At 49.4% G+C, this 26,961-nt stretch overlaps 1 protein-coding gene across 3 annotated transcripts in view; it reads right to left on the reverse strand.

The window, feature by feature from the left end:
* LOC142660696 (dipeptidase 2-like) overlaps positions 1-26,961 on the reverse strand; it is a 183,797-nt gene that overhangs the window by 2,887 nt on the left and 153,949 nt on the right. For 2 of the 3 annotated variants that reach the window (XM_075837481.1, XM_075837482.1), the window contains exon 11: positions 23,326-23,807. The exons of the other annotated variant lie outside the window; for it this stretch is intronic. In XM_075837481.1, the coding sequence (XP_075693596.1) occupies positions 23,460-23,807 (348 nt within the window). In that variant the 3' untranslated portion in view covers positions 23,326-23,459. Of the gene's footprint in view, positions 1-23,325; positions 23,808-26,961 lie in introns of those variants that run through there. 3 annotated transcript variants of the gene reach the window in all.

The following is a 26,961-nucleotide window of genomic DNA, read 5'->3' on the forward strand; positions in this document are numbered from 1 at the left end:
TCATCACCCAGACAGACCAGTGGGCATGCAGTTCCCTGGATCTCACCACTACATTACTACGTCTACAAGGATGTCGTGCTTCTAGCATGACTTCATCAGGTGAGCATAATTTGATATATTTTACTGCTCGACTTTATTGTGGGATAATGCCCTATGCTGTGTCATTGTGTACCTTTTTTTTATCTTCTAAATGATTCTGTCAAGCGGTTAGAGCACATATTAAAAAGATTGGCAATATTTAATACCATAAAAAATCATTTGCCCACAATAGTATGTCTTCAAGAAACCCATTTGACCCAAGAATCAGCAGGGTCTCCCATGAAAGGGTTTTTAGGTCAAGCTTTTCATTCTTTTTTTTTTTTCATCACACTCTCGTGTTATCAATATTAATTCAAAAAAGTTTAGACATTGAAGTTTTGTTATAAATCTGATAATATAGGTAAATATGTTTTTTTACGTTGTAAAATAAAAGGAAAATGATGGATAATTGCAGTGTTATATAAGGCTCCAACTTTTTCGATAGATGTAATCACAAATTTGAGTAAATATCTTTGTAATAAAACAAATTTCACAATTGTAGTCATTTGGAATATTAACTTGATCTTGAATTCTTGACTCAATAAGAAGGATTTTGGTGCTCTACCTGGAAGTTAAACATTTGCTAGTATGATATCTGAATTAGGACTATGGGATCTAAGGCATATTAAAAATACAAATATGGTAGTATATTCTTGTCATTCTAATACACACTTCTGCTCATCTCGCATTGACCTGGAATTGAGAAAGGCATCTATGCTGAGAATAGTTAAAAAAAATGAAGTGTGAAACAATGTGCCTTTTGGGCCACGCGCCTAGTACTGTCTGTGGTATTTCATTTAAAGGAGATAAAGACGCAGCAAAGATTTTAAAAAAAATCCCTTTTGGCTAAAATTACTTATGAAAGCATTATGAATGCAACTAAAATGTATATAGACATTAATAAGGAGAGTACTTCACTGTCTATATATATTGGGACGCAGTATGGTGTTTGGGAAATGGTCTTTGGTGAAGGATATATTAGGTGGATTAAGTTCATGTATCAGGAACCATTAGCAAGGATAGGTCTTGGTTTGAGCTCTCGCCCTTTTAAAATACATTGAGGAGTGAGGCAGGGCTGTCTTCTCTCCCCCCTTCTCTTCTTGAATACACATGGATGATGACATAGTGGACATTAATAAAGGAGGAAAAGTAGAAAAGATATCTATGTCTCTTTCTTTCTCGCTTATCTTTCCTCTGCAAGCTACTCTGGCTTGTTTTCAGGGGCTTCACTGAAATGTGGTGATCTCCCAGCAGAACTGGTCAATACTCACTGTCAACTGACTCCAACTGCCACTCTGACTGAACCACGAACCCCTCTATGTCCTAAGCTCCTCCCACCTTCTGGAAACTTCTTAGTCTAAGCCACTCCTGCATAGGCTGTAACGTAGAGCATTGTAACTTTACATTTGTTATCTTAAAGTGACAGTACCTAAAAGTGCAAAAAATGTCATATAATACATTTACAACACATTATCTCACAAGTAATGTCTTGGGGGACATTACATTCGCCCAGACTTTAAATAAAGCCATCCTCGGCGTCTTCTCCTCTGGTGCATCAGAAATGCTGTAAGTACAGGTACATAAAATATTAGTGCAACATTCAAGTTAAATGCACTCAATAAGACACTTTTAGGTTATGATGCCAACATGTGACATCCAAATGCAACATACGAATACACAACAGTTCTCTTTAGCAGGATATCAGGAACAAAGGAATAGGGGCGATGACTCTCGTCCAGTAGAAGAGGGTGCAAATGGGAAAAAGGGCATAGGTCCTTTTCAGCAAGAAGGGGTGCAGCAATGACTTGAGGGATACATCTCCAAGGTCCGTTGTCCTTTTCAGCAAGAAGGGGTGCAACAAGCACAACTTGGGCAGTGTCCACAAGTTCGGCACTGAACAATTAGAGAACAAGGAAAATGGGTTTATACGCAACCGCAATACATCAAAAGTTTCTTTTTCAAGCCCTCTGGCTCTCTTTACTGACTGGTACGGTCAACTTCTGCGTCTCCGTGAAGATTCAGGTGTCCACTGTTTAAAATGCACACTGAGCAGGCCACTGTGGAAATTGTGGCGGCAGCCAATGGGGCTGAAACAAGAAGTCCAGCCTCTATTGGGGTCGACTGTATCTGCACAGAGGAATATACAGTTGGCATGGAGGCCGCAGCTGTCGTTGGTGGTGACGAAGCAGGGTCTCCAGCCCTGATGGGAAATGGTCGGAATTGCATTCCAGTTTTGGTCGGCTGGAGACATCCCATCGCATGAGGCTTTTCTGCCAGATCTCATTGGCCAACTCTACAGGGATTTGATCCACTTCTGCCACTCAGTAACCATTTGCGCCTCTCTTTAGGGTGAAGCTCACCTTTTCCCCTGGCCACAAGTTGTGTAGATGTTCCGGTAAGGAGGGCAACTTCACTGAGCGCCGATTCACAAACACCTTCAGGCGCTGCTCTTCTTTCCAGAGGAACCCGTAACCTTGCTGGATGTTGAAGTCGAGTACAGTTCCTCTCTCCACCAAACCAGTGGGGACGGGACTCCCGACCGGCTTTCCACTGATATGCGGTCATCTCCACTTTGACCCTCTACTCTTCTGCCTCATTTAAGAGCATCTTTATCTTTAATCACCTGCGCGCGTCCACGAGGCGGAAGAATCGGTGGTGCAGAGCGGCGTACTCCAGCCGGAGTCTCTTGAAGAACTGGGGTTTCTTCATCTAGCCGCCTTTCAGGAGGAGTCTGAGTAGGTGAACCACTAATCATCTTCTCCGCCATTTTCACACATGGCTCAGAAAGCGATCTTGTTAGGACATCTGTCCATTCAGTCGTTCAAGTAAAATGGCACTCCCTGTATGACATCACTTCCTGTGATGCCAGTGGGCGTCGTCTATCAGTCTCAACCTACCAAGCTAACAACTGTTACTGAAGAACAGGGCTTAACTGTGTTACTCACTGTTCTTGTAGTTGAATTCTGACTGATGACACCTTTCCCTTTCTCTCAGGGCCTGCTCACAGCTAGCGATAAGGGGGTTTGCTAAATATCCCCCGGGACACTCCCTGTGTCTGCTCCTTTCCTTATGGTGTTTTGGGGTGTCCTTGATGTTGAAGGTTCAAAATAAGACAGGAGGCTGGAGTGGCAGTTTAACAGACTTGCAGCTGTAGAGAGAACACAACTCATGGAATAGTTGAGATTCAAATGCAGATCCGCGATCAGTCAGGACAGCCATAAGGGAGTACAAAGGTCTTCCAGAAGACTGCAGTAGTAGTTTTGCCCATCAAGTCTCTTACTGGCACAGCTACCACGAAATTTGTGTAGTGATCAATAATAGTCATTGCGTATCTATATCCTGAGCGGCTTGGTTCTAGATTGACATGATTGATGGCCACTAATTCCAAAGGCCTATGACTGATGATAGGATGCAGCGAAGCCTTTTGGTCTTTATGCTCAGAATAAAGGAGAGCATCGACAGGGCATTCCCTGCACCATTTTTCAATGTAATTTCTCAAGCCAACCCAATAGAACCGTCGGCATATTGTAGCCTCTGTTTTTTGCACTCCAAAATGCCCTGAGTTATCGTGGTAAGCTTCTATGATTGTTCTGGCATCCCGCCTGAGTACGACAATTTGATGCAGGCGCTTGCCTATCACAGGATCCAGAGCATTTCTCTGCAATAGTCCTCTTTCTATGAAGAGACGTTTCTGTTGTCGACATAGGCGCTTCATCTGTGGGTCGGCTCGACCTCTACATATTCTTTCTGGCGTCTTCTTCTGTAGAAGAGCAGTCAGCAACTTTTGAATACCTCGGCTCTCACATTGAAGCCTGACCCACTGTCTAAGATCTCGAGAATAATCAGTAACTTTTGGTCATAGGTGATCTCTCCTTCCTCTGACTATTACTGTATTTTGCCAGTCAAAACGGGTAAAGAAGGCAGGCATCTCTACTTCCTCCCATTCATCATCACTTTTGGTTGGATCTTCACCCAACGGCAGTCTGGATAGGGCATTGACATTCACATTTGATTTCCCAGAGCAATACTTGATTACAAACTGATAGTTTGCCAGTCTGGAGGCCCACATTTGTTCAAGGACTCCGAGTCGTGCTGTATCCAAATGGGCCAACGGATTGTTGTCCGTAAATACAGTGAAGGGTGTCGCAGCCAAGTAGTCTTTGAACTTCTCTGTTACTGCGCAAACAAGGGCGAGGAATTCTAGTTTGAACGAACTGTAATTTTCACCATTTCATTCTGTACTTTGAAGAGCTCTGCTAGCATAAGAGATGACGCTTTCTCTTTTGTCTTGGGCTTGATACAGCACAGCTCCTAATCCCTTCTTACTGGCATCAGTATACAACTTACAGGGTTGATTGTAGTCAGGATATCCCAGGATCCCATCAACAACTGTTATCATTTCTGGATGGCTTCTTCCTGGGCCTGAGCCCATTCAATTGTGATTCTTCTCTTCAGGGTCTCCTTAGAATGACCTCTTAATAACCCCTGGAGGGGTTCTGACACTTGGGCGAAGTGTGGGATGAAACGCCTATAATATCCAGCAAATCCCAGGAAACTTCGAACTTCTTTCACAGTAGTTGGCGTTGGCCAATTCTTTACGGCTGCTACTTTCTCTGGATCAGGAATTACTCCTTCAGCACTCACTACATGTCCCAGGTAATGGTTTTAGGAGATGGCACTTGGATGGTTTTGCCTTTAGCCCGTACTTGATGAGGGTCTTGAAAACTTCTGTTAGATGTTTTTAGTGGTCCTTGTAGGTTTTTGAGTAAATGATGATATCATTCAGGTACAGAAGGACTGTCTCAAAGTTTTTATGACCTAGACAACGCTCCATCAGCCGTTGGAAGGTGCCTGGGGCATTGCAGAGTCCAAAGGGCATACCATTGAACTCAAACATGCCCATAGGGGTAGTGAAGGCAGTCTTTTCCTTATCTTCAGTAGCCATCGGTACTTGCCAGTACCCGCTGGTTAAGTCCAGAGTGGAGAAGTAAGCAGCAAACCCTAAGGCAGTGAGGGATTCTTGATTTCGTGGCAGGGGATAAACGTCCTTGTGTGTAATGTTGTTAATTTTGTGATAGTCCACACAGAATCTGATGCTGCCGTCTTTCTTCTTTACGAGGACTAAGGGTGCTTCCCATGGGCTGTGGCTGCATCCTCCATCTCCTTGAGCATTTTCTTCACTAGCTGATAAATAGCCGGTGGTATGGGATGGTGCCTCTCTTTGATAGGAGGATGGGTTCCTGTTGAAATGTGCTGCTGGATGATATTTGTTTGCTTGTCGATGTTCTCTGGCAACAGCTATAACTCCCTCAATCTGTTCTTCTGGAGTATTATCATTCCCTACATGGATCTCAGCCCACCAGGGACCTACAGTCTCTGGTGTTGCCCGACTCTGTGTAACTTGTTGGAAAATTTTAGTATCGGCGCTCCAGACATCTTGAAAGAAGACCTGTGAAAGGGTAGCAACTGAACTGTACTTACTCAGTTAAACAGCTGTGTCACTGAGCTTCAGAAGGCGTATGGGTACTCTTCCATTGGCAACAGTCCATAGGCTTCTGGCTACTAACACTGTTGGATGTCCTTCCAGAGGGAGGGCCTCCACTAGGGCCAGGTAATCTTTACCTTGCAGTCCTGGACGAGCCCGGCACCACACCATAGTTTCGGTCTCAGGTTTCAAGGTTATTGGTTGGTTGTCAATGATACAGGCACGGCAAATCTCGCCCTCTTCATTAGCGAATCTCTGTTGGGAGGTTTGAAGGTGGACAGGATGATGGATCGTGTGTTGATTGTCGACAGGAGCCATTGGAGAAGTTCGGTGTAGGGCAGGGGTCTCAAGCACGCGGCCCCTGGGGCTGTCATCTGCGGCCTGCGGGATACAGAGTCGTTAGTACAGACTCTGCTCCGGGACTCTGTGGAATTCCCTGACATCGCTGTCCATATATGGACAGTGTTGTCAGGGTCTTCCACAGAGCGGAGTCCTGGGCAGAGTGTTAGTATAGGCTCTGCTCCAGGACTCTGTGGAATTCCCTGATATCGCTATCCACATATGGACAGCGATGTCTGGGACTTACCCAGAGCGGAGTCCCAGGCAGAGCGCTATATAGGCTCTGCTCCAGGACTCTGTGGAATTCCCTGACATTGCTGTCCATATATGGACAGTGTTGTCAGGGTCTTCCCCAGAGCGGAGTCCCGGCCAGAGCGCTAGTATAGGCTCTGCTCCAGGGACTCTGTGGTATCCCCTGACATCGCTGTCCACATATGGACAGCGATGTCTGGGGCTTCCCCAGAGCCGGAGTCCCGTGCAGAGCGCTAGTATAGGCTCTGCTCCGGGACTCTGTGGAATCCCCTGATCGCTGTCCACATATGGACAGCGATGTCTGGGGCTTCCCCAGAGCTGGAGTCCCGGGCAGAGCGCTAATATAGGCCCTGCAGCGGGACTCTGGGGAAGCCTCTGACATCGCTGTCCATACATTGACAGTGATGTCAGGGGCTTCCCCAGAGAAGGAGTCTCAGTGATGTCAGGAGCACAGCTGGAGTCCCAGGAAGAGCCTACTAGCACTCTGCCCAGGACTCCAGCTCTGTGGTTGCCCCTGATATTCATGTCCATATATGGACAGTGATGTCAGGGGCAGAGCTGGAATCCCAGTCAGAGTGCTAGAAGTGGCTCTGCTCCGGGACCCCAGCTCTGGGCAAGCCCCTGACATCTCTGTCCATATATGGACACTGATGTCAGTGGCTTCCCCAGAGTTCCGGCGCAGAGCCTATACTAGTGCTCTGCTCTGGGACACCGGCTCTGTTGGTTGCCCCTGATATCACATTCCGGTCCAGGAGGATCCCCTGATGTCACTGTGTATGGACAGTGATGTCAGGGGCTCCAACAGCAGAGTAATCCCCAGTCAAAGTGTCGGCAACAATCTGGCTGGGGATTCCACTCCTATAGGGAGCCCCAATGGAGCTATCTACTTGGGGTGTGTGTGGCATTATCGGCAGAGGGCACTGTGGCAGCATCTGCAGAAGGCACTGTGGCAGCATCTGCAGAGGGCACTGTGGCAGCTTCTGCAGAGGGCACTGTGACAGCATCTGCGGGGGGCACTGTGGCAGCATCTGCGGACGGCACTGTGGCAGCATCTACAGAGGGCACTGTGGTAGCATCTACGGAGGGCACTGGTAGCACCTACAGAGGCTACTGTGGTAGCATCTACAGAGGGCCCGTGGTAGCATCTACAGAGGGCCCGTGGCAGCATCTACAGAGGGCACTGTGGCAGTACCTACAGAAGGCACTGTGGCAGTACCTACAGAGTACACAGTGGCACTATCTACAGAGGGCACTGTGGCAGAATCTACAGAGGGCACTGTGGCAGCATCTACAGAGGACACTGTGGCAGAATCTAGAGGGCATTGTGGCAGAATCTACAGAGGGCACTGTGGCAGCATTTACAGCGGGTATTGTGGCATTATCAACAAGTTGGTGCGTGGCAGTATCTACAGAGGACACTGTGGCATTATCTAGGGGTGTGTTGCATTATCTGCAGACAGCACTGTGGCATTATCTACAGAGGACACTGTGGCATTATCTACAGAGGGCACTGTGGCAGTATCTACAGAGTACACAGTGGCACTATCTACAGAGGACTATGTGGCACTATATAAAAAGGGTGTAATGATGGGGGGTGGGGAAACAGACACGTGAGCCCTAATCTACCCGCCACTCAGTCCCTGCCTACTTGCAACGACCCGCCCTAGGCGACGGGGTACAACTGGGCGACAGTCCCTACGCTCAATAAGTGCACGACAGACAAACAGACAAGGGTACACAGAGCTAGGGGTAGAAAGGGGCAGTTGCCCACGGCAACACCGTGAGCAACAAGAGAAGTAAACAAGCCGAGTCAAACCAGGAGTGTACGAGGTACCAAACGCAGAGCAGGAGAGTAGTCAGCAAGCCGGGGTCAATATGAAGCAAGGACAATAGTACAAGACGCTGCAGCAGGGCCAGGAAACCAAACGAAAAGAATCACAAGCAAAGGAGGAACAGGAAAGGCAGGTATAAATAGACAGAGGGCGGGAGCTAGCTCCGTCTGGCCAGGCTGTGATAGGTTCTCCCACTCCTAAGCCTGCCACCCTGAGTGGTGGAAGATGGAGTCAGTCTCACAGACATAGAAGCAGGTGCAGACTGATTATCTATGGGCGTTAACCCCGAAGCTGTGCCTGGCAGATCCTTTACAGTACCCCCCCTTTTATGAGGGGCCACCGGACCCTTTCTAAGTGGACCTGGTTTACTGGGGAAACGAAGGTGAAACCTCCTGACCAATATCCCAGCATGAACATCCCGAGCGGGTACCCAAGTCCTCTCCTCAGGCCCGTATCCTCTCCAATGGACCAGGTACTGGAGGGAGCCTTGGACCATCCTGCTGTCCACAATCTTGGCCACCTCGAATTCTGCCCCCTCAGGGGTGAGAACAGGGACCGGAGGTTTCCTCGAGGGAGCCAAGGACGGGGAGCAGCGTTTAAGGAGGGAGGCATGGAACACGTTGTGTACTCGAAAAGATGGGGGCAACTCCAGTCGGAAGGAGACAGGATTAAGGACTTCAATGACCTTGTACGGCCCTATAAACCGGGGAGAAAACTTCTTGGACGGGACCTTAAGGCGCAAATTTTTAGACGATAGCCACACCAGATCCCCGACCATAAACAAGGGGTTAGCAGAACGTTTTCTATCTGCCTGAGTTTTTTTGTATGCTCTGGGACGCCTCTAGGTTCTTCTGAACCTGAGCCCAGACTGTGCACAGTTCTCGATGAACGACCTCTACCTCGGGATTGTTGGAACTACCAGGTGAAACGGAAGAGAACCGTGGATTAAACCCAAAATTACAGAAAAAGAGGGAGACCCCTGACGAGTTACTGACCCGGTTATTAAGGGAAAATTCGGCGAGGGGAATGAATGAAACCCAATCATATTGACAGTCAGAGATAAAACACCTTAAATATTGTTCTAGAGACTGATTAGTCCTCTCAGTTTGGCCATTAGTTTCAGGATGGAAGGCAGAGGAGAAGAACAGATCAGTCTCCAACTTTTTACAGAAGGCTCTCCAAAACAATGAAACAAATTGTACCCCTCTATCAGAAACGATATTGACAGGGACCCCATGGAGACGCAGGATGTGTTTGACAAACAAGGTAGCTAACGTCTTAGCATTGGGTAGTTTCTTGAGGGGCACAAAGTAGCACATCTTACTGAAGCGGTCTACTACAACCCACACCACCGACTTGCCTTGAGATGGAGGCAAATCGGTGATAAAATCCATGGAGATATGGGTCCAAGGTCTCTGGGGAATGGGCAAAGAACATAGTAAGCCCGCTGGTCGGGAATTGGGAGTCTTGGACCTAGCACAAACTTCACAAGCGGCGACGTAGGCCTTAACGTCTTTGGGCAACCCAGTCCACCAATAGTTTTTGGCAATGAGGTGCTTGGTACCCAGGATGCCTGGATGGCCAGATAGTGCAGTGTCATGATTTTCCCTAAGTACCCTTAGCCGGAATTGCAGGGGAACAAACAGCTTGTTCTCAGGAAGGCTCCCGGGAGCTGAACCTTGATCAGCCGCAATTTCAGAGACTAAATCAGAATCAATAGAGGAAATGATTATACCTGGAGGCAAAATACAAGCAGGATCTTCCTCCAAATGAGGGCTGGCCATGAAGCTACGCGACAGTGCATCAGCCTTAATATTTTTAGACCCAGCCCTACCCTTAGGGAGCTTAGCTCCTGGTACCAAATCAATTGCGCAATCGTATTCTCTATGAGGAGGTAACACTTCGGAGGCCTCTTTAGAGAAAACATCAGCGAAGTCCTGAACAAACTCAGGTAGAGTGTTCACCTCCTCAGGGGGAGAAATAGAATTAACAGAAAAACATGACGTCATGCATTCATTACCCCATTTGGTAAGATCCCCAGTATTCCAGTCAAACGTGGGATTATGCAACTGCAACCAGGGAAGGCCTAAAACCAAATCGGACGATAATCCCTGCCTCACCAGTACAGAGCACTGCTCCAAATGCATGGAGCCAACAAGGAGATCAAAAAAAGGGGTATGCTGTGTAAAATAACCATTAGCAAGAGGAGTGGAGTCGATACCCACTACCGGGACAGGTTTAGGCAAATCAATCAATGGCATAGCTAGAGACATAGAAAATTCCACAGACATAATATTAGCAGAAGACCCTGAATCCACGAAGGCACTGCCGGCAGCAGACCTACCACCAAAAGAGACCTGAAAGGGAAGCAAGATTTTATTACGTTTCATATTTATGGGAAATACTTGTGCGCCCAAGTGACCTCCCCGATGATCACTTAGGCGTGGAAGTTCTCCGGCTGCATTCTTATGCTTAGGACAGTTGTTCACTTGATGCTTGTCATCCCCACAATAGAAGCAGAGACCATTCTTCCTGCGGAAATCTCTACGTTGTTGGGGGGACACGGAGGCCCCGAGTTGCATAGGTACCTCCGAGTCTTCCGGGGAGGAACGAAGCAACGGAACCTTGGGAGGCATCATGGGGGAGTCAGAGGAGAAAACACATAAACGTTCACGTTGTCGTTCCCTGAGACGTCGGTCAAGTCGTACCGCTAAAGCCATAACCTGGTCTAGGGAGTCAGAAGAGGGATAGCTAACTAGCAGGTCTTTCAGGGCGTTCGACAGACCCAACCTAAACTGGCACCTTAAGGCAGGGTTATTCCACTGAGAAGCTACGCACCACTTCCTAAAGTCAGAGCAATACTCCTCATTAGGTCTCTTACCCTGACGTAAGGTCACCAGCTGACTCTCGGCAAAAGCAATCTTGTCAGTCTCGTCATAGACGAGTCCGAGAGCAGAAAAGAAAAGATCAACGGAGGAAAGTTCAGGGGCGTCAGGAGCCAAGGAGAAGGCCCATTCTTGGGGCCCTTCCTGGAGCCGGGACATAATTATACCCACCCGCTGGCTCTCAGAACCTGAGGAGTGGGGCTTTAAGCGAAAATAGAGCCTACAACTCTCCCGAAAGGAGAGAAAAGACTTCCGGTCCCCTGAGAACCGGTCGGGCAACTTGAGGTGGGGTTCAAGAGGTGAGGTGAGGGGGACTACCAAGGTAGAATCAGGCTGGTTGACCCTCTGAGCCAGGGCCTGGACCTGTAGGGAGAGACCCTGCATTTGCTTAGCCAGGGTCTCAAGGGGGTCCATAGTAGTGTCAGGGACCAGGGTAGACTAGGTATGGGCTTGTGATTATGTAATGACGGGGGGTGGGGAGACAGACAAGTGAGCCCTAATCTACCCGCCACTCAGTCCCTGCCTACTTGCAACGACCCGCCCTAGGCGACAGGGTACAACTGGGCGACAGTCCCTACGCTCAATAAGTGCACGACAGACAAACAGACAAGGGTACACAGAGCTAGGGGGAGAAAGGGGCAGTTGCCCACGGCAACACCGTGAGCAACAAGAGAAGTAAACAAGCCGAGTCAAACCAGGAGTGTACGAGGTACCAAACACAGAGCAGGAGAGTAGTCAGCAAGCCGGGGTCAATATGAAGCAAGGACAATAGTACAAGACGCTGCAGCAGGGCCAGGAAACCAAACGAAAAGAATCACAAGCAAAGGAGGAACAGGAAAGGCATGTATAAAGAGACAGAGGGCGGGAGCTAGCTCCGTCTGGCCAGGCTGTGATAGGTTCTCCCACTCCTAAGCCTGCCACCCTGAGTGGTGGAAGATGGAGTCAGTCTCACAGACATAGAAGCAGGTGCAGACTGATTATCTATGGGCGTTAACCCCGAAGCTGAGCCTGGCAGATCCTTTACAAAGGGTCTGCGCAATCTTGACATGTGTGTCTGCCAAACGAACGCTGCCAACTGAGCTGCCGGACTGCATTTAGCGACACTTAAACTGGAAAACTGGATTGTTGAAATAAGCACGTGTAGAATTCTCTCAAATTTAAACCTAGGAGTATTATTATAGTAATGTAGTATTATTATTATTATTATTATTATTATTATTATTATTATAGTAAAATAGTGTTATAGTAGTTGAAATAACTAATTGAGTACCAATAATTTTGTATTATATCAAATTTGAAAGTAATGCGGCCTGTCAACTTCCCATTTTTTCTATATGTGGCCCACTTACCTGGCCGAGTTTGCGACCCCTGGTGTAGGGTAATCAGCACTTATTCGTAGCAATTTCTTATAACATTCATGCCTAGTACCACTGGGGGAAAACCATCATCCCGAATGTTCACAACAATCACACCTTGTCATTGCATTTCAGTTTCTACCACCTTGACTGTAGGTTCCCAGTAACCTTCATGGGGTATTGATTGTCCATTACTGGCCACGACATTAAGCCAGGTGTCTGGAGGTTGTACCAGCTGATCGAGATCCCAGTGCTTCTCATAGCAATGTCTCTGGAGAGTAGTTACTTGAGAGCCAGTGTCCAATAAGGCTGAAAGTGGCACTCCATTAAGTTGAATAGTGACAACTGGACTCTGTCCGATGTATCTGGGAATCCATCCTGGTGATGTGGGAGTAGGACCTAGTTTACTTCCTGCCGAGGGGCGGTCCTTGGCCTCGGGGGTATGTTGTTTAACTCTTTTGACATGGCCATATCTTTGGCACTTCAGACAGAAAGGCCTACTAGCAATATGAGCTAATAAAGGTGAGGGGATAGCGGCGCTCCTCCGAGACTATTATGAGGTGGTGAAATGTAGATAGCCGGCTAACACCCACTGCAGTCCCTTGGTGCTAAATCCTTAGTACCTGGGTCAGAAGGTGAAGAGAAAAAATGCAGTGTAATTACGGGTATCGGCGCCAGGCTGAAGAGGATCAGGAACGGAGTCAAGTGCATAAGATCTAGGAGATCTTTTATTGAGAAGACGACGCGTTTCTGGACCGGACTGGTCCCTTCGTCAGGTCAGTATACAATGTATACTGACCCTCTTCAGTCAGGCGCCGATACCCGTAATTACACTGCATTTTTACTAGCAATATGGGGCTTGTATGGGGGACGTTTATCCAGAGTCTGATAGTTTCTTCCATTAGGCCTATCCCTGAACTTATTGTCTGGGTACCTGCGGGTTTCTTCCTGTTGGAGCTCCTCCATATCTTCTCATTTCTGGCACATATTGCCGAGACTCTTGGTTAAGAGGGCGACTTGGTCCCGTAATTCAGCCACGGGATCTTGAGGTTGCTTGTGTGCAGCTTGGTTTCCAATGACAGGATATTCTAAGTGGGAATCCCCATAAGGCTTTGTGGAATGAGGGAGAACTTCGCTTTGCGCATTCGCCACTTCAGTGCCTAGGATTCTAATTGCAGTGTCTTTAAAATCCAGGAAGGGACAGCTATGATTTTGGGAGGCCAACATTCTGAGTTGGCTTCTAAGTGCTTCGGTTCCAGCTCTTTCCACAAACTGCTCCCTTAAAGAGGCTCTGTCACCAGATTCTCAAATCCCTATCTCCTATTGCATGTGATCGGCGCTGCAATGTAGATAACAGTAACGTTTTGTTTTTTTTAAAAACTTTCATTTTTGGCCAAGTTATGAGCTATTTTATATATATATATATATATATATATATATATATATATATATGCAAATGAGCTTTGAAATGGACAATTGGGCGTTTTTTTTTCGTTATGTCCAACTGGGCGTGTATTGTGTTTTTAACTGGGCGTGTTTACGTGTATGACGCTGACCAATCACTGACCAGTCAGCGTCATACACTCCTCTCCATTCATTTACACAGCAGCGATGTGCAGCCACATACACAGAGATTAATGTTAATCAAGTGTCCTGATAATGAATACACATGACCATCCAGCCTGGACGTCATGTGTATTCAGAATCCTGACACTTCTGAATCTTTTCTGTGAGATTCCAGCAAGCCACGCGTAATCTCGCGAGATTACGGAGGTAAACGAGATTTTGTTTCCCTTGCTGGAAATCTCAAAGAAAAGAGTCAGAAGTGTCAGGATTCTGAATACACATGACGTCCAGGCTGGATGGTCATGTGTATTCATTATCAGGACACTTGATTAACGTTAATCTCTGTGTATGTGGCTGCACATCGCTGCTGTGTAAATGAATGAAGAGGAGTGTATGACGCTGACTGGTCAGTGATTGGTCAGCGTCATACACGTAAACACGCCCAGTTAAAAACACAATACACGCCCAGTTGGACATAACAAAAAAAAAACGCCCAATTGTCCATTTCAAAGCTCATTTGCATATAAATATAAAATAGCTCATAACTTGGCCAAAAATGAAAGTTTAAAAAAAAACAACACGTTACTGTTATCTACATTGCAGCGCCGATCACATGCAATAGGAGATAGGGATTTGAGAATCTGGTGACAGAGCCTCTTTAAAGCTTTGTCAGCCATTACAGAGTCTAGGGGTTCTACTTGCATAATTGCCCATTGGGCCTCCTGTAAGGATAAGGCAAAGTCTCTTAATGACTCACCGGTCTGCTGTTTTTTTCCAAAGAATCTCATCTTGAGTTCTGCTACAGTCCTTACTTCAAATGTGGTATGCAGCAGATCTAGGATTTGCTCTGCTGTTTTCTTTTCGGTGCGGGGCCAGGACTTCACTTCTCTAAGCGCTGTGCCCTCTAATTGTCCTATTAGTATCTAAACCTTTTGATCTGCTGAGACAGGATACAAGCGAAACATGGAGAGCATCTTTTCTCTGAATTCCCTTAAAGTGTGTACTTTACCTTTAGGGTATGTGCACACACACTAATTACGTCCGTAATTGACGGACGTATTTCGGCCGCAAGTCCCGGACCGAACACAGTGCAAGGAGCCGGGCTCCTAGCATCATACTTATGTACGATGCTAGAAGTCCCTGCCTCGCTGCTGGACAACTGTCCCGTACTGTAAACATGATTATACTACGGGACAGTTGTCCTGCAGCAAGGCAGGGACTCCTAGCGTCGTACATAAGTATGATGCTAGGAGCCCGGCTCCTTGCACTGTGTTCGGTCCGGGACTTGCGGCCGAAATACGTCCGTCAATTACGGACGTAATTAGTGTGTGTGCACATACCCTTATAGCGGGGGAGCCAGGGTGCTCCAAAATAATGAAGCATGGTAAGCGGCATCACCGGCGTAGTTGAGGGTGATTGGCTGCGGCTAGGGGAGCCGTTATCGCCATCGTCAGACATGACTATTCCTTGTTCTGTAGTTGCCCTTAGCAACAGCATACTCAATGGCAGGTTTATGCACAATCTCCCTGGGATTCACTGTTATCCGGCCTTACGGGTTTCTCTTCCTGCTTTTTGAACTCTGTCAACGGCCATCTTTTACTTCAAATCTCAGTGCCACTTGTGTCTTGGCTCATTTGAGCACTCACCAGCTTTGTCGGTCTTCACCGCTGCTTTTTGTGGTTCCGTTGGGCACTTTGTATCACTCACAAGATGGCGGCGCCCAGCAACTTCCGGTTTACATATCAACGTAAAGGTATGGCTTCCGGCCTTTCTCCAAGATGGCGCCCAGACTTCCTCCGGTGTACACCTTCTGGCTGTGCAGGAAACTCTTAGAGCAGAACTCTGGTTTCGGGCTGTACTTCTTAGATCCAGCTAAATTGTACTTGATCTAGCTGGTTTAGCTCACTGCAGTTAACCTTTTCAGGGCTGGTCAACTTTTAGATTTGTGACGTACTTTTAGTTTCTATGGACGTCTAGCAACGGCTGTTTTTCCCTGCCTTTTTTTGCCCACTTTCGAGTTGACGGTTGGCGACTCTGGTATTTAACCCCTGCAGGGCTGGTGTAAAGCTCAGCAATGGCGCAACAAACAATTTCAAACACAAATAAAGTCTCTCACAGCACATTTTTTCACTTTTAAGACAGCGATTTCTAAGCATATGTCTCACAGATCACACTGCAGAGTATCAATAATATATGGTAGACAGTGTTTTTCACAGTCTTTCCAAAATGGCTGATTAACCTCTAATGTGCTGAAATAAAGCAAAGCATCTTGCAAAATGGCTGAGTAACCTCTTTTGTGAGAGAGTTTAGTGAAAATTCAGCACATAAGACACAGAGGTGATGATCCTGTTCGTGACGCCAAAATGTAGCATGCGAGCGGGTGACCCGAGGAGCGATGGGAAAGGGGAAAGGCATAGGCCCACAAATTGGCAGTCGGCTCAGCTCTCAGTGTGGATCACGATGGCAAACAGGCCTTCCCTTTCTCTCAGGGCCTGCTCACAGCTAGTGATGAGGGGGTTTGCACTGGGTAATGAGGATGGTAGTCTCTAAATATCCCCCCGGGACACTCCCTGTGTCTGCTCCTGTCCTGATGGGGTTTTGGGGTGTCCTTGATGTTGAAGGTGCAAAATAAGACAGGAGGCTGAAGAGTGGCAGTTTAACAGACTCCGCTTGCAGCAGACTTTACTTGGTTGTGCAATATTAGTAACAAGTCCACACAAAATGGAGGTACACAGTACTGTGATAATGTCAGTCTATAACACAACGTAGTACAAGTATGGCAGTTTTTTCCCTTCAGTAGTTTACTCCTAGGCTACCCGTGGTTGAACCTGGAATATAAATTGTGTAGGGCTTCCTAACCCAGAACAGTATCTCTTAATCCTGTCAGACTTTCTGGCTCTGAATCCAATTCCTGAGGTTACTCTCCTTCATGGAGTTTGGTAGTCAAAGACTCTTGTGCTGTAATGTCTGTCTCTTGATCAGGGGACTGTAGAGTGCGTACACTCCTACCGGGGGGAAGTGGCTTCACCTACTCACCTTCCCCATTAATGGCCATACCTTTTTCCAAACCCCCTGTCCCTCTAATAAGACTCAGACACTTGGGTTGGATAAATTTGGCCACAGCAGCCATTTTATTTACAAACAAACATCAAGAACACCAATTTACAAATAATAATAACAATGGAAGGGGAGTCCTTGGAGCTACAAAAGTCTGTCACGAAACAGCCCACCTGCATAGTATTTTTCTCCCAGCCGTCACCCTACTGGCTCAGGGGCACCGTTATACCAGCAGTTGGCTGACCTCAACCGCAACCACTCCCCGGGACACCACCCAGCGGGAGCCCAAATTGACCACTCCTCGGGACACCACCCAGCAGGAGCCCAAATTGACCACTCCTCGGGACACCACCCAGCAGGAGCCCAAATTGAGCAGACTACCAACCATAATAAATTGGGGAGGGACCATACCCCCTATGAATCCCCCCCCACAGTAATTTACCACCAACTCCAAGGACCCCCAATCCGCCATACAACTGCTGCGACATTGCAAAACTGTTCCACAGCATCCTCCGGTACCTGCGGAAAAACAAAAACAACGAGCAACAAAGCGAAATACCAAAATAGTCACACAGATGAACACATCATTTTGGGAGGGAGGGTGGGACAAGCTTCCCTGAGCTGTTACTAAAGATGGCGACGCCTTTCCCTCTCCTACCCTTAAGTAAACTGACCTCGCCCCCCCTCACATCCGCCCCCTCCTAAACACACCCCTAACTCCTTAACTCCTTCCCTTCCTAACATCCCTGATCATGGTGGCCTCCCCCTATGGCATTCTGCCGGGTCCAGCCTGTACTTGATCAGGGGACTGTAGAGTGCGTACACTCCTACCGGGGGGAAGTGGCTTCACCTACTCACCTTCCCCATTAATGGCCATACCTTTTTCCAAACCCCCTGTCCCTCTAATAAGACTCAGACACTTGGGTTGGATAAATTTGGCCACAGCAGCCATTTTATTTACAAACAAACATCAAGAACACCAATTTACAAATAATAATAACAATGGAAGGGGAGTCCTTGGAGCTACAAAAGTCTGTCACGAAACAGCCCACCTGCATAGTATTTTTCTCCCAGCCGTCACCCTACTGGCTCAGGGGCACCGTTATACCAGCAGTTGGCTGACCTCAACCGCAACCACTCCCCGGGACACCACCCAGCGGGAGCCCAAATTGACCACTCCTCGGGACACCACCCAGCAGGAGCCCAAATTGACCACTCCTCGGGACACCACCCAGCAGGAGCCCAAATTGAGCAGACTACCAACCATAATAAATTGGGGAGGGACCATACCCCCTATGAATCCCCCCCCCACAGTAATTTACCACCAACTCCAAGGACCCCCAATCCGCCACACGAACATACTTAGACACCTTTAAGTATGCGAGCCCCCACCCAACGAGAGGGCCCTTTCGATACCTTCCTGCAGGCGCAGAGTCCACAGGTCGATCCCCACGGCCATCAGGTACACACCATCACCTAGCCAATAATTACCCTGGCCATCCACGAAGTCATAATGACGCACGAAGACCCCCCCGTTTCTCACCACGAAACCCGAAACTGCCCGATTAACCTTAACCCTGGCTTTATTCAACCGCTGCACCGATCTAGCATGCCGCCAAACCTTCCGCGGGACAATCTCTGACCACACCACCTTAATAGCCGGACCATAACCTGAGTAGATCGTATTTTATATCCCTGATCAATTCCCGAAAAGGACGACTACCCAAATCGTTACCCCCGACATGCAACACCAAGACATCCGGGGCCCTGTCCATCAGCGCAAACCGATGCACGTCCGGCAACACCCGACTCCACAGCATCCCCCTACTCCCCAGCCACCGCACGACTACATCCTCCCGCCGAAAACCCAACTGCCGCCCGTCTGGACGAACATCCGCCCGCTCCGCCCCCCAATGAACGTAGGAATGCCCGACGATCCACACCAATCGCCCCGCTGGTCCTGAAAAATAAAACCACTGATTAACAAAACGAGTAAGGATGCAAGCGAAACATGGAGGAGGAGAGAAAAACGATGAGGGGACCTGGAGGGAGTGTAGAGAAGGAGGGATTACGACTGGACTATCATATAAACTGAGGGCGCACATACAGCTGGAAGCGGCGGGAATCCCATCGACCTATCTGCTTTACCACTTCCTCACCCAACCCCCATGCCACCGCCTCCGTCGCTGCCCCAATCCGAAAAGAATGGGGGGAAAACAACGCCTCCTCCAGTCCCAACTTCCGCAGACACCTACGAAAAACCCACGTAAACTGATACCGGGACATAAAGGACCCATCCTCATGACACAACAACTGTCCCCTACGCACCGTTGAGACCTCTCTGAACCCCGCAAAGCAGGCGACTGGGCACATCCTGACCCCCTTGGCCACCCCCAACACCACTCTCTTACCCCGACCCCCTTGATCCGTCTTAGACCGCCGGATCCAGAATTCCACACTCCGATCCGTTACCAACACATCTTCCATTCTCAACCCCCCAGGTCTCCTTGTGCTGGGAGCCACCAGCTCCCCGACCCTCAGGGCCCCAAAAAATGCCCACGAGAATGCCAACCTATACAGGGTCACCTCGTAGCTGGAAAAACAAATGTCACACAACACCCCCCACAACTGTTCCAACAACATAAACGAGACAGGGCGCCGCCGATCCGGCAACATCCTCCCTCTCCTGTACCCCCTCAGGGCCTGGCCAACCCAAAAACTTTTTGTAACATCTGTGTACCCCCGGACCTTAAAACCAAAAGCCAGGGCTGCCACAAAACGATTTACCTTGGACACTGACCAGCCCGCGATAGAGACTTGCCCCAGAAAGACTAACAACGCCACCACCCGATCATCATCCGTCACTACACCCTCCAGAACTGCCAACCAACTCTCCCACTCCCGCCACGCCGAATCATAAGCAGCCCAAGTACCCTGCGCAAGCGAAGCCTGAATCAAACCTCCTGCGGCTCGTAACCCAGCCCCCACAACCATTCCGGGCAAGCGATCCCGTCCTCCTCCGCGTCCGGAGCCACCATCCTGAACCGCTCCCACTGCAAGCGAGAAAGAGAATCTGCGATGTCATTTTTGATCCCTGGCACATGAACCGCCACAACCCAAGCGTTCAAAGACAAGCAACGTAAAACCAGGTGCCTCAACAGCCGGACGACCGGGGGGGATGACGCTGACACGTTGTTAATAGCCCCCACCACGCCCAAGTTGTCACAATGGAACCGTACCTTGCTGTCCCGAAACCTCTCACTCCAAATTTCCACCGCCACTACTATGGGAAACAGCTCTAGGAATGCCAGGTTCTTCACCAAACCCAACTCCGCCCATTCCTCAGGCCACCGCGCCGCGCACCACTGACCCTTGCAGTAAGCCCCAAATCCCACGCCCCCCGCAGCATCTGTAAACAGCTCCCAATCTACGCTGTCAACCACCGGGGCCATGATCAAGGACCTCCCATTATAACGATGCAAAAACTCAAACCAAACTGCCAAATCTGCCCTCAGCGCCTGTGTCAGACGAATGAAATGATGAGGGGCTGTCACCCCAGCCGTCGCTCCCGACAGCCGCCTGCTGAAAATCCGGCCCATGGGCATAATCCTGCAAGCAAAGTTAAGCTTACCCAATAATGACTGTAATGCACGTAACGTGATCTTACGCAAATGTCTAGCCCGGTCCACCTCCGCCCGTAACGCTACCAATTTATCTTGCGGGAGCCGACACTCCATCCTCAAAGAATCAATGGTGATTCCTAAAAAGACCAGACAGGAGCTAGGTCCTTCCGTTTTGTCCTGGGCCAAAGGCACACCGAACCTCTTTGCCACCCACTCTATCATGTTCAACAACGTAGCACCAACCGAAGACCCGCCTGGACCAACACACAGGAAATCATCCAAGTAATGTATGACCGACGAGACCCCCGCAACATCGCAAACCACCCACTCCAGGAAAGAACTAAAAGCCTCAAAATAGGCACAGGAAATAGAACACCCCATAGGGAGGCAGCGATCCACAAAATAAGGCCCGTCCCAATAACATCCTAACAGCCGTATGCTGTCAGGATGCACAGGGAGGAGGCGAAAGGCCGACTCAATATCCGTTTTTGCCATTAATGCACCCACACCATAGCGGCGCACCCACGCAACTGCCGCATCAAACGACGTGTAAGCCACCGAGCAAAGTTCTGGAGAAATCCCATCATTAACCGATCGCCCCCTCGGGTAAGATAAATGATGTATGAGCCTAAACTTATTCGGCTCCTTCTTAGGCACCACCCCCAGTGGTGACACCACCAGCTCCGGTAAAGGGCAACTCTCAAACGGACCTGCCATGCGCCCCAACTCCACCTCCTTCCGCAACTTATCCCCTACTACCCCTGGATACTGCAACGCTGAACGCAAACTACGCAAGGTAAACGGCACCTTGTGAGCAGGGGCAGGGTTCCGGAAACCAACCCGCAAACCATCCAACAACAAACTTGCCCTGGACCTATCAGGGTACCTATTTAGAAAGGGCTCCATGTCTTCCCACCTCACCGGTGTCCGGCCCTTGACTAGCGCCCCCGGCCCCTCGTCCTTTTCCCTTCCGAAAACATTTAACCGCTCCGTGAGAGATCCCCCCGCAGGAGGAGCAGCTATGTTTGAACTTACAACCCGATCCGAACTTACACTGGCCCTCATTAAACTGCCAGCAGAACCCGGATTTTCCTCCTGTCCCCCCTGCTCCCCCCCCCCGAAGGCAATGAGGGGCCGGCCACCCCGGCCCCACCCCCTTGAAAGGACTGGCCAAAACGCACTGGAGCCATGACCCGCAACCATAACCCTATGTCTTTGTTATCCCACCTAATGTCAGGTCTCACTGCCTTCCGCTGCCGGAACTGCTCATCATAGCGCAGCCACGTCTGCCCGCCGTAAACTCGATGAGCCTCTCCGATAGCATCCATATAACAGAAGAGGCCGGAACAATGCTCCGGCGTCTTCTGTCCAATTACGCTTGCCAAAATAGCAAACGCCTGCAACCAATTAACAAAAGTTTGGGGAATCAATCGATACCGACGTTTTTCCTCCTTCTCCTTCTTGCTTTCCAACCACTTCCCTTTATCTAAATTGAACTTCTCCAACGGCAACAATGAAAAAATTTCCACATATTCATCCCTCCATATCTTTTCCCTTACTTCCGGTTTCAGATGCGCCCCCAATGGGCCCTCAAAACAAACATAGACCTCGCCCTTCGCCTTATCATCCAACCACACCTCATCCACTGCCACATCCTTTTCTGTCTGCACCGACACTGCCACGCCCGATTCCCTAGACACCACCCCAGCTCCCCATAGCGTGCTATCCACCACTGCAGGCCCCGACGGCCCCACCCAAGCTGCAACCGGGGACGGGGAACCTATCGCCCCCCCTCCGCATCGCGCCAAAAGGTCACGCACACAACACAACAATTCCTGAATCTCACCCCCACCACCCGTACTTCCTGTAATCCCCCCGCTACACCCCGGCAATCCCGTAGGCAAAAGTGAACCCCCACCCCCTACCCCTGGGGACCGAAATACAGCAGGCAATGAAAAAGTAGGAGACAGCGACTCACCGGGCTGCGCAGGTGCTGTGTCCCCACCAGCCGGGGCGAAGGATCCATCCAGACGTCCCTCTTGGTCACCGAACTCACGGTCGTCCACTTCATCCTGCCCAGACGGGCCAGGACAAGCGCCGCACGCATGACATCCCCGACCTTCTGATGGAGCGCTCCTTAACTGCGCCAATGAACTGGGCCTCTCCGCCCGTCTGTTGGGGAGGCTCGACCACCCCGCGGCCCGCAGGTAGCCGCCCTCCTGCCCGCCGTGTCACCACCGACCGTGGCACACGCCTGGAATTGGTTGCACCATCCTGGGTACAGGTGGGCCGCCCGACTGGAGCATCGCCAGCACGGCCCACCGCAAGTCCTGGGTCCCGTCGTCTGGAGGCAGAGGGAGGTCCCGGATGCATGGGTGCCTGCCCTACCACCTCCGCTGAGCCAGGCCGGCTTCCAGGATTCCTCTCAGACCAGGCCGTCCTGCTCACGGCAGCCGAGCGAGGGGCCCGGCCTGGAGGGTCCCTCGTGGGGCTCCTTACCCTGCGCCTGGCTCGTGGCATCACTTCCGGGCTCAACCTCTCCGGAGGCCTCGTGCGACGTGACCGCCGCCGGGGAGGAGAGGACGGCACCGCCTGCTCCCCAGATCCAAACACGGAGCTGGGTAAGTAGTGCATCCATTATAAAGTACTGGACAAACTTCCCTGTGCTGCTGCAATCTTCCCTGTGCTGTTAACTAAAGATCACCAGCTTCCCTGTGCTGCTGCAAGCTTCCCTGAGCTGTTACTAAAGATGGCGACGCCTTTCCCTCTCCTACCCTTAAGTAAACTGACCTCGCCCCCCCTCACATCCGCCCCCTCCTAAACACACCCCTAACTCCTTAACTCCTTCCCTTCCTAACATCCCTGATCATGGTGGCCTCCCCCTATGGCATTCTGCCGGGTCCAGCCTGTACTTTCTCTCTTGCTTATCTTTCCTCTGCAAGCTGCTCTGCCTGTTTTCAGGGGCTTCACTGAAATGTGGTGATCTCCTAGCAGAACTGGTCACTACTCACTGTCAACTGACTCCAACTGCTCCCAAACTCCAACTGCCACTCTGACTGAACCAGGAACCTCGGTGGATGCTGCCGCAGTGCCCTCGGTAGATGCTGCCGCAGTGCCCTCGGTGGATGCTGCCGCAGTGCCCTCGGTGGATGCTGCCGCAGTGCCCTCGGTGGATGCTGCCGCAGTGCCCTCTGCGGATGCTGCCGCAGTGCCCTCTGTGGATGCTGCCGCAGAGTCCTCTGTAAATGCTGCCGCAGAGTCCTCTGTAAATGCTGCCGCAGTGCCCTCTGTAGATGCTGCCACAGTGCCCTCTGTAGATGCTGCCACAGTGACCTCTGTAGATAATGCAACACACCCCTAGATAAGGCCACAGTGCCCTCCGCAGATGCTACCGCAGTGATGTCAGGGTCTTGCCCAGAGCTGGAGTCCCGGAGCAGAGCCGCTTCTAGCACTCGAACTACAGTAGATTTGTGACTGCAGCTCTGGATTTGTTTGGAGTATGGGACCTGATGTTACAGTACAGTTGTGACTGCAGCACTGGATGTGACTGGAGTACAGGACATGATGTTACAGTAGAGTTATGACTGCAGCTCTGGATGTGGCTGGAGTATAAGACAGATGTTACAGTAGAGTTGTGACTGCAGCTCTGGATGTGACTGGAGTATAGCACATTATATAATAGTAGAGTTGTGACTGGAGCTCTGGATTTGTTTGGAGTATAAGACAAGATGTTTGATGTTTGCATCTGCATCTACTGATCTTGCAGTAGAGTTGTGAGTGTAGCTGTGGATGTCTCTAGAGTATAGTACATGATGTTACAGTAGAGTTGTGAGTGCAGCTCTGGATGTGACTTGAGTAAAGTACATGATATAATAGTAGAGTTGTGAGTGCAGCCTGGGATTCCAGCTCTCCTCCTGACATCACTGTCCATATATGGACAGAGATGTCAGGGGCAACCCCAGAGCTGGAGTCCAGGGCAGAGCGCTAGTAGGCTCTTCCTGGGACTCCAGCTGTGCTCCTGACATCACTGGGACTCCTGCTCTGGGGAAGCCCCTGACATCATTGTCGATGTATGGACAGCGATGTCAGAGGCTTCCCCAGAGCAGAGCCTATACTAGCGCTCTGCCCGGGACTCCGCTCTGGGGAAGACCCTGACACACTGTCCATATATGGACATCGATGTCAGGGAATTCCACAGTCCCGGAGCAGAGCCTATACTAGCGCTCTGCACGGGACTCCGGCTCTGGGGAAGTCCCAGACATCGTGTGTCCAAACATGGACAGCGATGTCAGGGAATTCCACAGAGTCCCGGTGCAGAGCCTGTACTAGCGCTCTGCCCAGGACTCCGGCTCTGGGGAAGCCCCAGACATCGCTGTTCATATGTGGACAGCGATGTCAGGGAATTCCAGAGTCTCGGAGCAGAGCCGATACTAGCGGCTCTGTGTCCCGCGGGCCGCAGATGACAGCCCCAGGGGCCGCATGCGGCCCGCGGGCCGCGTGCTTGAGACCCCTGGTCTAAGCCATTCCTGCATAGGCTGTAACACAGAGCATTGTTACTTTACATTTGTTATTTTAAAGTGACAGTACCTAAAAGTGCAAAAAATTTAATATAATACATTTACAACACATTATCTCACAAGTAATGTCTTGGGGGACATTACACTATCAGCCTGCGTCCATCCACCTGCTATCAGCCTGTGTCCAGCTATCCGCTATCAGCCTGTGTCTAGTCATCCGCTGTCAGCCTGTGTCTAGTCATCCGTTTTCAGCCTGTGTCTAGTCATCCGCTGTCAGCCTGTGTCTAGTCATCCGCTGTCAGCCTGTGTCCAGCTATCCGCTATCAGCCTGCGTCTAGTCATCCGCTGTCTGCCTGTATCCAGCTATCTGCTATCAGCCTGTGTCTAGTCATCCGCTATCAGCCTGTTTCCAGCTATCTGCTATCCGCCTGTGTCTAGTCATACGTTATCAGCCTGTTTCCAGCTATCTGCTATCAGCCTGTGTCTAGTCATCCGCTATCAGCCTGTTTCCAGCTATCCGCCTGTGTCCAGCATTCTGCTCTTAGCCGGCATCAAGCTGCCCGCTGCCAGTCAGCCTCCATCTGTCTGTGACAAGTCTGTAGCGTCCGGTCTATTACGAACTGTGTATTATTGGCCTGATGAAGACATTAGTGTCAAAACGTAGGCTACCTAATAAAGACTTCTTTGAATAAAGGTCTTGTCAGTGCCTGATGTTAGCAGCGCTGCTATATATTTTTCCTTTTTTCCAAACATTTTGCACCATTGAAATAGCTGTGACTAATCTGACCACTGGCAAGGATAAAGCTGCAGCTGACCATCCTAAAATTTCCTTCTTCTTACCATGTTTGTGCCTGTGTTAGCATAACGTTCCCATGTAAGCATATTTGCTACCCTTCTCTCCCTAAAATTGTCCTGGTTGACCTGCACTATGAGGCGCTGTGTAAATTTTTCTTCTGGGCTTATCTAGTAATGAGGAAAGGGTGATGTACATGGGTTAGTATATTTGAATAGGGATTTGGGTGATGCACGGGGAAAAGAAGGAAATATGGGGGATATAAGGGATTGGTGCAATATGGATAAAAGGGTATCGTATGAAATTGGAATGGTACGGTGTGCAGGCAAAGTAAAGATATGGCATTGAAAGGTTAATGACTATATATACATTAAATTAGAGAATGTGATGATGTAACATATAATAAGATAATATAATAATGTATGCAGCATATAATAATATATGTATAATATGATAAAAACATATTTAAATCAATGTATATAGAACAGTGGTAAACGAGACACATGGTAAAATCTCAAAGGCAGACGGGCATGCAGTGAAACATCTATAAAGACATAAGATGAGGAAAGTTTAGAAAAATGAAAGGAGGATAAAAATGACGCCATTGAGGCCAAATAGATCAAGTCATTTGTATATCCAGAATGATTCTTTTTGTCTGGGTTTAGAGAATGGGCTGCCTAGACACACGGAAGGGCCCAAAAGGAAGGGAGCACCCAGTAGCTTTCAGGACACCCATTTTGCTTGAAAATGTTTTAGGTCCCACTGAACATTTGGAGAGGCATTGAGCTGCCAGAAGGATAGAAACCCCCCATAAATTACCCAATTTAAAAAAACGACACCCCTTAAAGTGTAGCTAAACGTTTGACAAACTTCTGATATTTCATAGTGACGTGTCATAAGTTTGGATTGGTGGGGGTCTGAGCACTGAGACCCCCACCAATCACTAGAACGAAGCAGCTGAAGCGCCCGTGTGAGCGCTCAGCCGCTTCGTCTCTTTTCTGCTTTTTCCAGAAATAAACGTATCAAAGTACGGACTCAATAGAAAGTCTATGAGACCGTACTCCGATACATTTATTCCGGAAAAAGCTGAACAGATACGAAGCAGCTGAGCGCTCACACGAGCGCTTCAGCTGCTTCGTTCCAGCGATTGATGGGGGTCTCAGTGCTTGGACCCCCACC

The sequence above is a fragment of the Rhinoderma darwinii genome, chromosome 9 (assembly GCF_050947455.1).
Source record: "Rhinoderma darwinii isolate aRhiDar2 chromosome 9, aRhiDar2.hap1, whole genome shotgun sequence".
In the NCBI taxonomy this organism is placed as follows: Eukaryota; Metazoa; Chordata; class Amphibia; order Anura; family Rhinodermatidae; genus Rhinoderma; species Rhinoderma darwinii.